General features: G+C 39.8%; 1 protein-coding gene across 1 annotated transcript; it reads left to right on the top strand.

Moving 5' to 3' along the window:
- The first annotated feature begins 616 nt into the window (after nt 1–616).
- Nucleotides 617–18465, top strand: LOC100889179 (crossover junction endonuclease EME1). The gene is made up of 12 exons (XM_030984372.1): nt 617–809; nt 3238–4266; nt 4684–4779; nt 5186–5233; nt 6170–6343; nt 7804–7896; nt 8312–8433; nt 9796–9934; nt 10362–10477; nt 11059–11248; nt 15441–15497; nt 18331–18465. Exons 1-12 carry the CDS (start codon nt 687–689, stop codon nt 18436–18438), a joined length of 2295 nt encoding a protein of 764 aa, XP_030840232.1. The 5' UTR covers nt 617–686; the 3' UTR covers nt 18439–18465.
- The last annotated feature ends 339 nt before the right edge of the window (nt 18466–18804 follow it).

Genomic DNA, 18804 nt, shown 5'->3' with positions numbered 1-18804 from the left:
CCATGAACACAATCGCAACTACTTTTGAAAAATAAGTACATAAAGGCAATTTCACTTATAAAGTTCGGATTATGTAATATTCACACATTTCAAAAGTTACGTAATATAAGGCCATTGCGATTGCCTCAAACTGAATTTTTCGAAATTAGTTGCGATTGTGTTCATTTTTCCTGTCATAATATAATGATCAAATTATAATATTAATTTAATTATTAGCGATTCATAACAATGTTATTAATTGAAATCATAAAATCATGAGAAAATAAATTGTGTCGAGTAGTATCCGGCTACATAAATGTACTCTTAAGGGTCGAGCTTTCCACAGTCCATGGTCGGGCTGCTGTGGAAGATTAGCCTGTTATTGGTGGGTCGAGATTACTGTCACGAAACCCTTCACTAACTATAGAGCGCCATATGCAGAAAGCAAAACAAAAACAAAAAAAATTAAAGTAACACAGTGAAATTAAATGAAATGTTATTTTTTAAATAAGAAGACCTTAGGATAAACTCTGCAAGAACTTGCATAGATAGATATTCACCAAAGTGTGTTTTGTTGGTTTTGTTTACATGTTGGAAAGATTCGCGGTGATGGGCATACATACACACAGGGCATTCCATACCCTTCATTCAGCGCGCGGTGCTTTTGACAAGTTTCCAAAAAGTTAGACAAAATAAAGGAGAAGAGAATGGATTCTTTGGTTCAGCAGGTTTTGATTGTTTGCCCTCATGTATCAGCTGACGATGCTCGTAGAGATCTAATTTACACAAAGGACCCTCAAACAACAATTAACAGAATATTTGACGGGAATGTAAGTATAAACAAACGTGTGTCATGAGACATGACGAGAGGATTTTATACAGGCTTGACATTTGAGCGACGGGCACCAGGGCACCTACAAAAATGTAGACCGAAAGCTTCAGTCTCTATAATCGTCGGTTGTTCCACTGAGACTACGTCTGGCTCCACTAGACCTCCGGTTATAGAGACTGAACGATCGCCTATACCATCGTATGTTGAAGATATCACGGCTAGATTTTAGCCGCTAGGCCCCTCCCACAAACATGACAAACTTGCCACGGCCGTATTGTTATGCCCCCAAAATCCCCCAAAATATGTCATTTTACCTCGTGTAGATCTATATCCAATTTTAAATTAGGCCTAGACTCTAGGCTATAATACATTGGTTCCACTTACTAACTTGATTGAAATAATCCATTTAATGGTCCCTTTTAAGGAAATTATGGGTCAAAATCGACATCCATGTTGAAAATCTTGCAAGCCGTGTTAAACTCTCGCTGCCGTCAATCTCATCCCTTCTACGCCGAAGGCAAAATGATTATGAAGGAAAAACTGTGTTCCATCTACACGTTCGTAATGGCGTTATCACAGTTTTTCCTTCGTAATCATTTTGCCTTCGGCGTAGACTAGAAGGGATGAGATTGACGGCAGCGAGAGTTTAACACGGCTTGCAAGATTTTCAACATGGATGTCGATTTTGACCCATAATTTCCTTAAAAGGGACCATTAAACGGATTATTTCAATCAAGTTAGTAAGTGGAACCAATGTTCTAGCCTAGACCTAATTTAAAATTGGATATACATGAGGTAAAATGACATTTTGGGGTATTTTGGGGGCATAACAATACGGCCGTGGCAAGTTTGTCATGTTTGTGGGAGGGGCCTAGCGGCTAAAATCTAGCCGTGATATCTTCAACATACGATGGTTCAGTCTCTATAACCGGAGGTCTAGTGGAGCCAGACGTAGTCTCAGTGGAACAACCGACGATTATAGAGACTGAAGCTTTCGGTCTACAGGGCACCAGGCTTTGATCCCCGCAGAGCGTATGCGCAACAAACATGCTAACTCCAGGACCAGGGAGCTTCAGAGCCCGCATATAAAAACAGTTCAAACAGAGGGTTGGGTCACATTTTTTCGAAATGTAAAGAGGTAGTAATTACAATTTTGACTTAGGTCTACAATGTTTTTCGACTCCTCTAGGCCTACTACTAGGCCTGGGCATCCGTCCAACTAGAAGGTCTAGCCTGCTAGTGCTAGTGCTAGGAATACTTGAATTTGAAATTATAATTTGAAGAAGTCTGTGCAGTGATGGGGAAAAGGGTGATTCCTCATCCTAACCCAAGGATTAAGGATGCATCCATGCATTTTGTATCGTTGATTCAACATGGCGAAGAGAAAGTATGCATACGTACGCGGTAGCAGTGCAGCAAATATGATACTCATAGATCTATAGGTCTAGAGATATAATAATAGAGCGCCATTTGCTCGAAATTGCTCAATATATGCACAAGGTTGAGAAGGGCTCTTTTTCTTCGAAGTCATGCATATTCAGCAATTTCGAGTGAACAGCTCTGTTTAGCATAAATATACATATTTTCTGCCCCGCTACCGCTTTCATGAATTTTTTTTCGGGGGCTGGTACCTTGTGTTTGTCTCTTCCGAAAGGTCCGCTAGGAACTATAACTGGAAGTATAACTTGAAGCCCGACTGCTGAGAACATAGCATTCTTCCAGAATCTCGGGTAAAGCGGTAAAATTGACGTGACGAGAGTATAAATTTATGTAGTTCAGGGGTTATGCTATTTGGTAGGCTCCTATATATTAGGCTCCTACCTGAATTTCATTCAGTAGGTCGTAAGGAAGCCCTGTACCAATATTTGCATTTGTACAACAACAAATCAATGTTATTTTATGTTATATATTATTTGGGGGCTCTGGGGCAACACCCCGCCCACCACATGACCCTTTTATAATTTTTTTGCTAGGGGCTCCTACCCTAGTATCTTTCAGTACATGTAGGTCCTATAAGGAAGCTCTGTACCAAAAATGGCGCTTATATCCGGCAGGTAACGATAATTCATATATTTGACTCTAAGCCACCTGACTATTTATAATATTATCCACATAAGTCATCAAAGATTTATGAAATATTTCTTGTAGATTTCTTCAAATTATTTTTTGAAATCAACTGTTTAGATAACCAACCTGTCCAGACACATGACATGTGGATATGTACATTTTCTCTGGAATCCCCACATTTGGTATTAGCACAATGCATGTAGTACATGTAGGTCACACTGACAGGAAGACTCTACTGTACATGTGATATAGTATGTTACTTTTTTCAGGTCATTGAATTTTCTGGCTAATGTCCATTTCACTATTCCTTGAATCCTAAATATTAGTCATATCGTGTACATCTTTTTATGTGTGTCCAGTTCTTGATAGGAATTCCTACTGATCAGCCAGGAGATCGAAGCCCAGTGCCAGTGCCGCCAGTACGCCACATTCCCACCAAGAAACCTGTGCCATCAGCATCTGCGGGAAGCTTGTCAGACAACTTTGGGTCAAACGGTTCAGAAAGGAGCTGTGACACCCACTTTAGCGAAGATGTGAGAGACTCCCATCAAAAGAAAATGGCCTACAAGAACACTCAGAGGCACCAGGGGAGGACCAGTCCCTTCCCTGCTACCAGCTCTGATCTCCATGATGATAGCGACGATGATGAGGAGTTCCCATCCATCTTTGCATCTCGTGGACCACAAGCTACCTCAAGATGGGAAGCCAATGTGACATCGAACCTTCCAAAGGAATCTGGTTTCATACCAGGAAACAATGAGAGGGAAAAACATGGGACGTCCAAAGGATCGGCACACGACACCAATGCCAAAAAGACAATGTCCTCTAGAGTGTGCCATATTGACATATCCAGTAGTGACAGTGACGGTGATCAAAGCCCTGACAAGGTAGCTAACCCTGTTAAGCACAAAAACCAAGAGAGGGTGAATGTAGCTTCAATTGTCCATCTAGACCCTGAATCCTCATCGGACGAGGACGATATCATCCAACTTGGTCTGTTGCGGAGACTAGAGGATCAGAAGAAGAAGCGGTTCAAGGCAGCACGGAGCAGCAGCCAGGAATCCTCCCAAACCTTGTCGACATCTTCCTCCAAATCAAGCACTGCCAGAGAGAGGGAAATCCATGAAAAAGTGAAAAATGCCATCTTAGGAAACGGAAGATCCTACGATCATGCCGTAAGTGACAGTGATGGTGAGCCGGAATCCATGGAAATGACCGATCAATCATCATCACGTTATAACTCATCATCCATGCCTTACACCACAGAGACTGATAGTCTTGATTCACAGACTGTGACGTCGCAGGAGAGCAGTTCGTCTTTGTCTTCAGGTCATCTAAAGACGAAGAGAACACCAGAGGAAATCCAAGCTGCCAAGTTCAAAGCAATGGTACATATGATTCTTTCGTGGTGATTTGGGTTGTATTATTTAATATTTTCTTGGATTTTTAAATTCAAGGACATTTCCATATTCAATGGCACTTCTTAAATTCAAGATGTCCAAAAATGGTAATTGCCATTCATATCTGCCAGATTCTGCGTCATTATTGTAATGAATAAATAAAATGGATTATCAAGATGTTGGTCCGTTATGAAAGAAAAAGTAATATGACAAGAACTTCATTTGAAAGTATATGACCTATATACTGCTGTATTTAATAGAGAATTCCTTCATAAATACAGTACAGCTTTACATGTAGCCAAACTAAGGTTCTCTAAGTATCAAACAGGTATTTATTTAGAGTTTTAGTAATATTGGTACATGTAGATTACATTAAAATACAATATTACATTCTTTGCAACACAGGAGAGGAAGACTGAGAAGGAGCGACAGAGGCAAGAGAGGAACAAACTTCAAGAATCAAAGAAACAACAAAAGCAAAGAGAGATTGATCAAAGGAAGGTAACAGCATTCTCCTCTTACAGATTTACTTATTCCTACGTCTCATTTTACCGTGTATTTGCCATGGATGTTTTCTATTCTCTATGTTTCCTTTTAAAAGAAATTACCAATGTACTGAATGGTAATTTTGTTCCCGTTTTTCTTTAAATCCATCTCATAAGGTGAATATTCTTTGTTGAAAGAAACAATTTTTTTTTTTTTAATTTTTTTTTAAAGTATCACAAATCTTCAAAACACCTCAATTGCACAACTTTATATTCATAGCAGGAATTATCAAACACAATGATCAGGTGTTTTATCCCACATTCTGCACCCCCTGATCCAAATCTTGTGTGTTTGTTCCAGAACGTTTTTGAAGATCTTTTATACTCTCTCTCTCTTTTATTCTTCCTTGTTTATGATGCAGACACTCAGAGATGCAAAACGGGCAGAGAAACCAGGAGAATGCCTGAAAGTAAGTTGATTCTGATATGAAAATCAATAACTAAATGTTCTAACTTACTCAGTAATAATAATAATAATAATCTTTTAAAGTCCACTCCAAATTTTATTAAGTTAACCCAAAAATGGAAATTCTTTTTGCCCAATTGATCGTGAGCCCGCAGCCACTGAGCAGCGCCAGATCGACGTTGCTCTATCTAGCCAAACTAGGTAGCAGCAACTCCCGTCTTTTGGTATGATGCGGCCGGGCTTCGAACCCATGACTTCCCGGTTGTGAGGCGGACACTCTACTGACTGAGCTAAAACAGAGAGGTAAACTGGAAGAGTGGATTAATAGATCAGAGTCGGTCACTACTAGCAAAACAAAAGGGATAGGTCTTTTTTTCTTCAGTCCCCCCCCCCCTCCCCCACCCCTCTTATTATGTGTTACCTGTGTTGAGTAAGATTTACAATATTTTCTCAACATTCAATGAAAATGATGGCCAAGTATGCATTTCCTTTTGACACAATCAGTTTTATTTACATTTGGAGCCTTTGCCTAAAATCTATGTCAGGTTTGTTAGACAATTGTGAGTAAAAACTAACTGATGAATCAGAAAGAATGAAAACTTTGTGAATTGTGAGATGGGCCAGTGCAACATTATCTGCCATTTGTTTATTCTTATGGATTTCCATTTCCCCCGTCTGCGGGGATACTATCACTAGTCAATAGTCATCTGACAAAATCCTCCATGGTCTTATAAGGTAAATAAATATGAATAAGGAAACAAAAAGAATGTTCTCATGAGCTCTACCAACCAGATCAAACCCTTGAACTCATAAAATACTGAGCCTGAAAAAATTCAGTTAACTCTATGGACAGAACATGTTATACCAACAACAACAACAAAAAGATTATGTCCATTCTCCAAGATATGAAAGAAAAATGAGGGCTATTATTTTGTTTCAGTTTATGACGGTCGTGTTGGACCACCATGTGATTGAGGACCCATGCGGAGCTCAGATCTTGGCCAAGCTGCAGACCATGGGGTGTAAATACGTCATCGAGGCGCAGTCTATCCCATCATGCATCAGGTGGCAGAGAACGGTCCTGGACACGGACCTCCTAGGCCAGGACTTACAGGTAACGTATGGAATAGAATCAAACTGAGATTCTGAATCTGTTCCTGATCCTCGAAATGGGATGTGGTTGACCAGAATGTTAGCATTCGAGAGAGAGAGAAAGAGAGAGAGAGAGAGAGAGAGAGAGTGTGTGGTGTATTTATTACATTTCTTAGTTGAGTCCCATCACTTTGCAATTGCAGGAAGTGACTTTGGCTGGTATTCTCGAGAGCAGACTAACTTTAGTCCATGGTTTAACCCACCGACTTAAGTATGGAATGCCAAGTGTCCATATGAATATGTTTTTGAATAATTTAATCTGTCACTAACTTAAAACAAAATGTAATAACATAATTTATAAACAACAATATAACAATGATACAATTATGTTATCATGGTAATTTAGGGACATATCAAATTATTCAAAAATATATTCATATGGACACTTGGCATTCCATACTTGGTCGGTGGATTAAACTATGGACTAAAGTTAGTCCGCCTTCTAAAATAAAAATACCACCCTATATGTTTATATTGCCCCTTTGGATTGATTCCCAGAGTCTGGTTTTAAAGGTTTCTACTGAATTGCAAGCAACAATGTTGGGGGGGGGGGGGGGGGGGAGTAGACTCCAGGCCCAAATGGTTCTTTGAAAGAAGGTAACACGATCTTGCTAATCCAAACCCGCCCACCCCTTAATAGCAGCAAATGGGTGTGACCTTTTCACAAACCAATGCAATTTATCCACCTTGATTCTAAGTACAGATGTTGTGTTCTTATTTTGACTCAGTTCTGCTTCCCTTACGCCAGAAATCTATCCCATTTATTGGAAGCCTCATTAAGTATACACTATTTTGTGAGAGAAGCAGAACTGTGCATTCAATGATATGTTTCACTTTCTAGATCCTTTGCTTTGTACTTATGTTGCAATAAAAAGGAGACCAAGTAGGTTTTAGTATGTTCTGAGTTTAAGCATTTTAATATCTTTTCACCTTCCACAGCATGGCTTAAAGGCCCACTGCACTACTTGTAGCTACTTGCGCCCTCTATATAACAAACAATGCCTAATCGGTGACCATTGGTCCCCCATGATCCTCTTTTTCTTATGTTAACTGAGAGCTGAGTTGATGAGACAACCATCTGTCCAGTGACCTTGCAGGGCAGTCTAATCCTTCCTGTAAACTACGGCAGATAAGCTTAAAATTTCATTGAATTTTTTTATTGTGGATGTGCCCCCCCCCCCCATCCCTTTTCTTTTAACACAATCATAGATTTGGCTCAACAATCTTAAAGATGGTTTAAACGTATTTGTGATTTACACCCATTAAATAAGATTGATTGATCGATCTGTACTGGGTGTAAGCCACAAATATGTTTAAACAATTGAAATTTCTCCCAGAAAGCATTACATTTATACACAAATTAAAAAAACTTACAGATGTTATATTAATTTTGTTTTGCTATCTAATTTTTTTTTTCTTCAGCTGGACTCCATGACAAGTATCAAGCAGGAACCGGAAGCCATTATTGTTCTTTCTCCTGCAGAGTTTGTAGAGATGGTCTATTCTTACAAATGTGTAAGTTGCAACAAAATCATTCTAAGAATTTATGCGCAAGAGCATGCGCATGCTTTATCAAATATTCAAGGTTGAAATTTCTTTGAAAAGCATCCACATTTTTTATTCAATCTGTTTTTCTTTTTGTCTCGTAGTCGATTTTCAATTTAGTGCAAAGATTTCCTGTTTGCCCATTATACATTACAATGTTCACGCCCACATTTGTTCATACAATTACATGTCGTCATTGTTGTCCTACGAGTCATGACTGACCCTTTGTGACCCTATTGATGATATAGTTCCAAACACTTTTTATCCTGGGCATAGCGATGAGCTGTGCAAATATCCATACCAGTAATCTCTTTGATTCCTATTTATTCCGAGAATCGTATCGTTTATGACCTCACTCAATGGTTTTGTGTGTGTGTGTGTTTAGGAACAGAGAGGGGAATACACCCCGGGTCTTAGGACATTATGTGACCATGTGAAAGACATCCAGAGGCAGCTAGGAGGGATCATGCCCACGTTGGTCGTTCAAGGCATGGAGAAATACTTCAGGTATGCAGCCATAAGACATTAATCTACATTTGCCACACTCAACCCAGGTGATGTAAATGGGTTCCTGGCAGAAATTAATTCCTTGAAATGCTAAAACGCCGTAATAGCCGCCTTGCTAAAGCCAGGGTAATAACCAGGACAGCGTCAGGAGCATCACAACCTGACAGAAGAAGCTACCCACCATTATTATTATAATTATTACTATAATGCACAAATTTCTTTTCCTTCTTTATAATCATCTAAGATCTGATGTTGACTTTCTCTCTTTCTCTCTATTTTTCACTGATCTACCCACCTCCTCTGCCTACCGTACCTATCTTTGGTCCTTTTCAACTCTCTTGCTCTGTCGGCATCCTCATCATACAAAAACTATTTCATGTAACTTAACCAACCAAAGCTGTTATGAATGTAGTTTACCATTACTTTAACTCTCTTTGATTATGATTATCGCTTTTTATGCCTCCGTTACGAAGTTTCAGGAGGCATTATGTTTTTGGGTTGTCCATCCGTCCGTCCGTACGTCCCGTTCTCGTGATCGCGTTATCTCAAGAACCGACTGATGGATTCCTGCCAAACTTGGATGGTGTGTGTATCTCGCAGAGCCAATTAATTGATTAGATTTTGGGGTCATGAGGTCAAAGGTCACAGGGCTCATTATGTATGCAAAAATAGCTTGTGATCACATTATCATTAGAAGAGATAGACAGATTACCATGAAACTCAGGACATGTATGTATCTTGCTGAGGCAATGAACTGATTAGATTTGGGGTCATGAGGTCAAGTTCAAAAGTCATGGGGCTCATTATGAATGCCAAAATAGCTTGTGATCACATTATCATTAGAACCGATTGATGGACTACCATCAAACTCAGATATGTATGTTTCTTGCAGAGCCAATGAACTGAGTAGATGTTGGGATCATGAGGTCAAAGATCAAAGGGCCATAGAGAACCTGTCATTGGATTACAATCAAACTTGAATTTGAAAAATTGCTTGTTTTGGTTTGTAAAATTGCTCTATGACGGAGGCATCATTTTCGACTGCGTGCAGTCGAAGTTCCATCTAGTTGTAAATCGATTTGTAAACTTTGTCAAAACGAATTTCTGAATGGACAATAAAAGCTTAATTTAATTTCAATTTTCATTTCAATTTCATTTCATTCCAGCAGTTTGCTTACCCCCATTTTTAAGGTAAATTTGCCTTTATATAAACACTTCCCAACATAATTTCACAAGAAGATCATGCAACGGAGATAAAGTGCACCGATGCAGTTCTATATACGACTTCATTCCTATATTCCCTTGTACCAATGAAACAAAGTATAAAAGATAGTAAACCATGTAAATACATCTTATTTTCAGAGCCAAAAAGAATGTCCACCAGAGACAGTACAGGAATGCAGTGCTTGGGGTGACAGGTGAAGAGAAAGGAAAAGGCAAGAAGAGGAAACGGAAACCAGAAGACATTGATGTCATTGTATCCAGGGTGGACGTTGAGGAGGTAAGTGTACTTAAGAGAGAAAAAGAAATTATGTCATGACATTTTTCAATTGAACTCAAGGCACAATCAGTCCCAAGGCAAAGTTAATCCTATATTTGCAATGATTATATTTAGGGTGCATATATGGTTGAAATTTTCTTGAGGGAAGAATAAAAAAAGTTTTGATTTTTTTAAATATTTTTTTTTAGTACAGAGCAAATGGGAAGGAAGTTCGCAAGATACGTCACAGAGTTGCCAATTTGTGTTTGATTGATCGCAAATTCCAAAATTTCACAACTTTCTTAATTTTAATAGGAATTTGCTCAAACTTTCACTGACCTGTTCCTCTCATGTTTCTGCTTCTATTAAAACCAACTTGATTTCAGGGTGGACTTCCCCTTTAACCCTTTTCCTTACAGTCATAACAAATTGTTTTTTTCTCTTACAGGCCTTGGTTGATGTGCAGTTGAAGCTGACCTGTAACATGCGTTTTGTAGAGACTAGTGAACAGATAGCTGACCTGGTAGCCATGTTCACCAAAGCTGTAGCTGAAACGCCTTTCAAGTAAGCGTATCATACATGTAGTATGAGAGATATTCCTGTTTTGATGCAAGTTGGCTTAGTTGAGCAGGTTTTAAAAAGAAACATAGCTAGATCCTATAACATGAACAAATGATTTTGTTGTTTATAATTTAAATGTTTATATTTATTCTGTGCCAAGTTTTCACCCTTTTTGACTCTCTCTCTCTCTCTCTATCTGTCTTTTTCTTTCACTTTTTCTTTCTCTTTCTCTTTTTCTTTCTCTTTCTCTTTCCCTTCCTCTTCCTTTTTCTCCTGATGAAAGAAAATACATAATACACAATTTACTAATGTGTAAAAAGTTATAGTAGTTGTCCAATACACTTAAAGTCCAATACACTGCAGTATGATACATGTTTCACTAAGCCAAAGAAATGCAAAATTCTTTCCCCCAAAACGCCAGCTATATTTGTTTGCTTTCAAGAAGTTATTTGCTACTCCACCACTCGTAAACCATTATTTGTGCCATTTAGAATTCAAAACATATCGACAAATTGTAGTCCTACTTTCAATATTTCCTGCTTCAATGAGTGATCCTTGAATTCCCTCCACTTAATTATTTCTAGGAGGAAACGAGACGAGGCCAAGTTCTCTTTCCACGTCCATGTCGACTGGGCCGGAGGGGTCAAGGTGGCCAAGGATGGCAAGGGACTGCTCAAGGTGTGGAGGCAACAGTTCCAACAGTTCAGGAACGTCAGTCCAGAGATCGCATCGGCCATCGTAGCTCAGTATCCTGCTCCTCGACTCCTCTTGAGGGTAGGATTTGATTGCATTCTAAAATTTTGTGCTAATATAATTTAGACAAGGAAGATCGACTTCAACATGGACGGTAATGCCCTTGTTCTTTGCCTTCCCTCCTTTACCACGTCCACTCTTAACAAACTTGCTTTTCAATATCTTTGATTGGGTTCATGATCTGGTTTGTAGTGTGGCACTTGCAGATGATATGATTCAATGAAGTCCATGTTGAAGGCGTTCTTCCTTTCCTTTCCTCTAAATATATTACCGCAAAATTTCAGTGTCATGTGAACAGGTTTATCAATATTCTTTTCAGACTGATTCTCAAAGAAGTTCTTATATAACTTTTTTATCAACAAACTTGCTTGTCAATATTCTAACGAAACTGGTGACTCTGTCGAATTCTGCCCAGCAGCTTATCTTGTCAGGATGCCTCCTGCTGGCAGGTTTTCCAAGTCCGGTACAATTTCGCCGTAGATCCGTTTGGCAGAGATAAACTGACGTTGACACCACTGTGCACCACCTCTCGACCACTGTCCAGTCGACACTACCAGACCATCACAGGTCTGCACTCCACCACCAGACTGCCAACCGCTGTTACGTCGTGTATCAACAGCTTGCTTCATGCGCACCTCCAGACGACTATGCCAGTCTGCTTCTGCATGCAACTCCAATTGACCGCACCAGTTTGTTTTTGCATGCACCTTTAAATAACAGGTCAACAAACTTGAGTCAAAGTCAAAATATATGTACATAGATCTAGGCCTACACAAAGTCTTGTCTTGAACATTCCTTAGACTAGGTCTAGGGTCTATTATAAATGTTCACCACACAATCGTGGATTTGAAAAGTATTTTAAGTTGTTGAAAGGTCCTGGTGTACCCTCTCCTGCGAAAAAGATGGTTGTTGATGGGAATTCACATGAACATCTACATTATCTGAGTCACGATACGGAACTACTACTTCAAGCGGCTGTCTGGTCGTGTGATCAGGCCTGCTTGGACCTGGTCCAGGATCTGGAACCGATTGTGTTGCACTAGTCAAAGTGATATTTCTTTTCTCGTAGAGATGACTCCCAAGATGTGAGGACATTTGTTTCTTCCGCTCGTGGCTAGTGTTACAATAATTCTTGAGTGACTGCTCACTGTGGTGACCACTCATTGATTGAATGTCTCAAGACTCGAAACCAGCTCTATCCAGAGTCATGATGCATGTTGCTCTTAAGCAGTGGTTTGTCTATGGGACTAAAATGCAAAGAACAGTTTGAAATGAGAGAAACAGTTCAAGACGACTCTTTCTTTTGTAGTTCCGCGGTGACTACTTTCTATCGTTCTCCCTCCTTGGTAACATATCGCTCAGTGGTGCGAAGAAAGATGACATCCTTGTTTCCCAGCTTGTCGGATGGCATGTTTCTGACAAAACATGAATAATCAGGTTATCACTAAGAGTAACAGTTCAAGATGACTCTTTCTTTTTTAGTTCCTCGGTCACTACTTTCAACCGTCCTCCCTCTTTGGTAACATACCGCTCAGTGGTGCAAACAAAGATGACATCCTTGTTTCCCTGCTTGTCGGATGGCATGTTTCTGAAAAAAAAAAAAAAATTAGGTTATTAATAAGGCATTTCACATATTATACATCAATGACAACTGTTAAATTACATGAGCTCATTAGGAGAATGTTGCAATCTCTTTCCCTTTATATGGCTCTACTTCTGGAAGTGCAAAGAACAGTTTGAAATGAGAGAAATAGTTCAAGACGACTCTTTCTTTTGTAGTTCCTCGGTCACTACTTTCAACAGTTCTCCCTCCTTGGTAACATATCCCTCAGTGGTGCAAACAAAGATGACATCCTTGTTTCCCAGCTTGTCGGATGGCTTGTTTCTGACAAAACATCAATAATCAGGTTATCAATAAGAGTAACAGTTCAAGATGACTCTTTCTTTTTTAGTTCTTCGGTCACTACTTCCATCAGTTCTCCCTCCTTGGTAACATACCGCTCAGTGGTGCAAACAAAGATGACATCCTTGTTTCCCTGCTTGTCGGATGGTATGTTTCTGACAAAACATAAATTATCGGGTTATTAATAAGAGTAACAGTTCAAGATGACTCTTTCTTTTTTAGTTCCTCGGTCACTACTTCCAAGAGTTCCTCCCTCCTTGGTAACGTACCGCTCTGTGGTGCGAACAAAGATGATGTCCTTGTTTCCCTGCTTGTCGGATGGCACGTTTCTGACAAAACATAAATAATCAGATGCTGCTTGTAAGTGTCGTCTTGCATGGTGATGTAGCTGTACAGTAGGCTTGCGGGTGCACCACCCTCAAGAAAGATTACCGAGAGTCCTTTTCAGGACTCCTCAATCCTCCCTCTTTCTCACATGGTGCACCCGCAAGCCTACTGTATATAAATAATCAGGTTATAATCAAGACATTTCACAAATTTATACCTCAATGACACCTGTTTATTACATGAGCTCATAAGGAGAATGTTGCAATCTCTTTCCCTTTAAATGGCCCCTACTTCTGGAAAGGCTCATTGGTTCCCACCCCTCACTTTGATTAGTGCTGTCATTCCAATCTCTCGTCGGTGGTCTAGAGGAGATGGAGGAGGGGGAGTCGTACTGCCAGACATCTCTAGCTGTACCAGTGTATGGCTTGAGCCGATCTGCATGGACAATGAAGTCACATCGGAAAACTTGGTGACTACCAAATATGGCCCGAGCCATCTGGGTTGTAACTTTGATGCAAGACCCTTCTCTCTAGTTTTTTACCTCATCCATACAAACTCTCTTTGTGCCATCAGGTGTCTTCTCTGCGCTTGGCGCATCGGTTTTGCGGTACCCGTGTCAATGTTAAACCAGATCCGATGGTCCTTTCGAGAAAACATCCGCATTTTCGACCAGCAGTTCCTTTATTGCATTGGGCTGGGACTTCACTGATACTGCGAGCCAAAAAATCTTGTAAATGGTCCGGAATGTTCCTGCTTGTACTGGTTTCAGTGGACATCGTCTGGTTGCACATTTCTGTGCCCACTTCTTCCAGCGTTTGTAGTGTGACACTTGCAGATGGATGCCTTCCCCGTTGATCTTCATTGGTAAAATTGCCCTCAGTTGGTTGTCTTGTCATCCACGGCTTTACTAAAGTCCAGGAAAATGGCATCATTAATGGGAGGCAGATTTTTTTTGTCAGGCAAGGAGCCATTTATGAGTTGGTCACAACTCAGAGCTGCGACCGACCGATTTGTAGCCTCCTTAGTCACCGCTGGAATTTAGGCATCGCCCAACGATTTTTAGAGAAGTCAAGCAGACTGTAGAGCCCCAGTGATGCTCGGGCAGTGCCCTGTTAATTTCCCGTTGGTCGCTGGTTAATTTAAGGTAAAAACTGGGCGAAATCGGGGAGCTTGATGACCCACCGATTCCCGGGCGGTCTCCCACCGGCCACAAGTTGATTTTAAAGAAATTGCCCGGCGGACGGCTGGTGATCGGCGGGGCATCTGCGGGTGTCTTGTAGGCGTACCTTTTAGGGGAGACACTGGTGGGGGCTGCCTTGCCTCTGTCCTTCCCCCTGCCTCCTCCACACAGCCCAGGCTCCTTTTCCCCACTTGCCCCTTGGTTTTCTTGCATGTTTTGGGTATTTCTTCAGTGAAGCAAACTTCCGATAGAAATCTCGCTGTTGTCTCTTGTGGAGCGCACTGAGCAGCGCGTTATATACTCAGCCATGATCGGGCAGACGACTGATCTCCCAGCGGTGACAGGGCGGTGACCGCTTGGCAGTCTTTGACCTCGCGGCTTAGATATTTTACCTAAATCGCTCGACGGCGAACACTTGATTAGGTCAGTGCCCAGGCGGCGACCGCCCGGATACCGTGTGTATTTTGGGCGGCGAGTAAAAATTGAGCAGACGCCGCTCGAAATTAAATCTGTGCTAAAACTTCAGCGGCGACTGTGCGATGCCCTGAAAACAAGCAGTGCCCGGGCGAAATTGGCTAAAAACTCCTCGCCCGGCCGCCAATTCTTTTTTTCACTGGATTTACAGCCATTGTACATATACATAATACAAGAAGAAATGCATAATACAATGATATAAAATGTACATCGTCATAAAAATATTAACATTCTGAAAATGATTGTTACATTGGCAACGGCAATATGTAATGGCTTTATATCTTTCTCTTTCTTTTCTTCTACTTTTTTCTCTCTTTTTTAATTTTCAGGCATACAAGAATTGTCCAACAGAAGATGCTGCCAAAAAACTTCTCCAAGATATTGTTGTAAGTATTCAAAGGCTAAAAGCGAGTATGTCCTCCAAAGACAAGTCTCTTCTACAAAGGAATCACAATGCCTTCTTTCATGGTGACTACTTCAGACTCTCCATAAATGTCTTTGCAGAGCTATATACAGAGCTGCCATCCACTCCATTTTTCCTGGAATAACTCTGTTTTTTCCTCCAAATAAAAAATGTGTTTTTTAAATAATTTTTTATAATAGTATTTTTTTTTTTTTTTTTTAACATACCGCATGTCAAACAAGGGCCCTTAAATGTTATTTTGATCACAAATAAAAAAAACTATCCTTAAAACATACATGAAGAGACAAATATTCTCAAAAAGAATGAAACACAGATGATACAAAAATAAGAACAACAAAATACCTACTTGTAAATAAACTATAGGTCCTAATATGGAAAAAAAAACAGCATGAGGAATGGACATTTCTACATTGGAAATTTGTTGCGCGTGGTTGTAAGTTTCGTTTTAATGAATTCCTTTTTATGCCTCCGCCACCGAAGGTGGTGCCGGAGGCATCATGTTTTCGGGTTGTCCGTACGTCCGTCCCGTTTGACCGTTATCACAATATCTCAAGAACCATTTAAGATTTAAACTTAAGACTCGGGAATAGTATTTATCACCATAGGAAGACGATCTGATTAGATTTTGGAGTACGTAGGTCAAAGGTCACAGGTCACAGAGGTCAACTTATGAAATTCCTTGTATTGAGTTTGTTAGCGCGATATCTCAAGAACCATTTGAGATTTAAACTTCAAACTTAAGGATAGTATGTATCACCATAGGAAGAGGTTTGATTAGATTTTGGAGCACGTATGTCAAAGGTCAAGGGTCACAGAGGTCAACTTATGAAATTCCATACATTGAGATTGTTATCATGATATCTCAAGAACCACTGGAGATTTAAACTTCAAACTTAGTGATAGTGTGTATCACTATAGGAAAACAATCTGATTACATTTTGGAGCACGTAGGTCAAAGGTCAAGGGTCATAGAGGTCAACTTATGAAATTCCATACATTGAGATTGTTATCATGATATCTCAAGAACCACTGGAGATGTAAAAACTTCAAACTTAAGGATAGTATGTATCACTATAGGAAAACAATCTGATTAGATTTTGGAGCACGTAGGTCAAAGGTCAAGGGTCATAGAGGTCAACTTATGAAATTCCATACATTGAGATTGTTATCATGATATCTCAAGAACCACTGGAGATGTAAAAACTTCAAACTTAAGGATAGTATGTATCACCATAGGAAGACGATCTGATTAGATTTTGGAGCACGTACGTCAAAGGTCAAGGGTCACAGAGGTCAACTTATGAAATTCCATACATTGAGATTGTTATCATAATATCTCAAGAACCACTGGAGATTTAAACTTCAAACTTAATGATAGTGTGTATCACCATAGGAAGACAATCTGATTAGATTTTGGAGCACGTAGGTCAAAGGTCAAGGGTCACAGAGGTCAACTTATGAAATTCCATACATTGAGATCGTTATCGCGATATCTCAAGAACCACTGGAGAATTTTCACTTCAAACTTAATGATAGTATGTATCACCATATCATAATATCTCAAGAACCACTGGAGATTTAAACTTCAAACTTAATGATAGTGTGTATCACCATAGGAAGACAATCTGATTAGATTTTGGAGCACGTAGGTCAAAGGTCAAGGGTCACAGAGGTCAACTTATGAAATTCCATACATTGAGATTGTTATCATGATATCTCAAGAACCACTGGAGATTTAAACTCCAAACTTGATGATAGTACATGTATGTATCACCATAGGAAGACAATCTGATTAGATTTATGAGCACGTAGGTCACAGGTCAAGGGTCACAGAGGTCAACTTATGAAATTCCATACATTGAGATCGTTATCGCGATATCTCAAGAACCACTGGAGAATTTTCACTTCAAACTTAATGATAGTATGTATCACCATAGGAAGACGATCTGTTTAGATTTTGGAGCACGTAGGTCAAGGGTCACAGAGGTTAACTTGTGAAATTCCATGTCTTCAGCTCGTTATCGCGATATCTCAAGAACCATTTGAGATTTTAAACTTCAAACTTAAGGATAGTATATATATCACCATAGGAAAACGATCAGATTAGATTTTTTCTTCTTCATTTAACAAGTCTTTGGGTGTTCTGACATTTGCCCCAGTGATGTTTGCTTGGGATTTATGTTTGTAAAAATTATAGGGTTAGGCAGAGAGATGCATTTTGATTGTAGGTCGGGGACATTATTTTTCTCTGGAGTTTGGGCTTGATGAATTACCATCAAACTCAAGATATGTATGTATCTTGCTGAGCCAATGGGTCATACATGTATATGAAAAAATAGCTTGTAATCACGATATTCTGAAAACCTGTTACTGGAATACAATCAAACTTGAATTTAAAAAATTGCTTCTGTTTTGGTTTGTAAAATTGCTCTATGGCGGAGGCATCATTTTGGACTGCGCGCAGTCCAAGATCCATCTAGTTTTTGCTTAAAATTCCTCTTTTTTTGCCAGCATGGTTCCTTTTTTTGGTCGTACACAGTATACTGTCGCAGCTCTGTATACATGTGTAACAAGGGGGCTTACAGAAATGTCCTAATTCTACTTGGTATATTTTAAAGCAGACTAACCATAATCATTCTGATGAAAGACTTCAATGTAACATGATATAAAAACAAGCATATAAAGATGAATCAAATCTTTTGGGGGTTACATTGGCGAGGTGTATGCAAAGCTACATGTACATATATTTCACATGTTTATTTCGATCATGAATATTCTTTATATCTTGCATATAGGTGCGTCGTGGAGAGGGTGTTCTAACTACATCCAGACGCGTAGGACCTGAGCTGTCAAGGAGAGTTTACCATCTCTTTGATTCTACCAATGGTGATCTGGTTTTATGATGCTACTCAACAATCCCTATGCATGGATGATTCAATGAAGGGTGTTCTATCGACATCCAAATGACTATGACTTGAATTCCACTTTCCCTAATCATGGTTGGTTCAAAAGAGGGGTGTCCAAGCGACATCCAGACGCGTAGGGCCTGAGCTGTCAAGGAGAGTCCGTCATCTCTTTGATTCTACCAATGGCGATCTGGTTTTATGATGCTACTACACTTTCCCTATGCATGATTCGAACGAGGGGTGTTCTATCGACATCCAAATGACTATGACATGAATTCCACTTTACCCTAGTCATAGTTGATTCGAAAGAGGGGCATTCTAGCAACATCGAGACAAGTAGGATCATAGGTGTCAAGAAAAGCC

This window comes from Strongylocentrotus purpuratus, unplaced genomic scaffold (assembly GCF_000002235.5).
Source record: "Strongylocentrotus purpuratus isolate Spur 01 unplaced genomic scaffold, Spur_5.0 spur5_scaffold_14, whole genome shotgun sequence".
NCBI lineage: Eukaryota > Metazoa > Echinodermata > Echinoidea > Camarodonta > Strongylocentrotidae > Strongylocentrotus > Strongylocentrotus purpuratus.
This window is presented reverse-complemented; position numbering and strand designations above follow the sequence as displayed.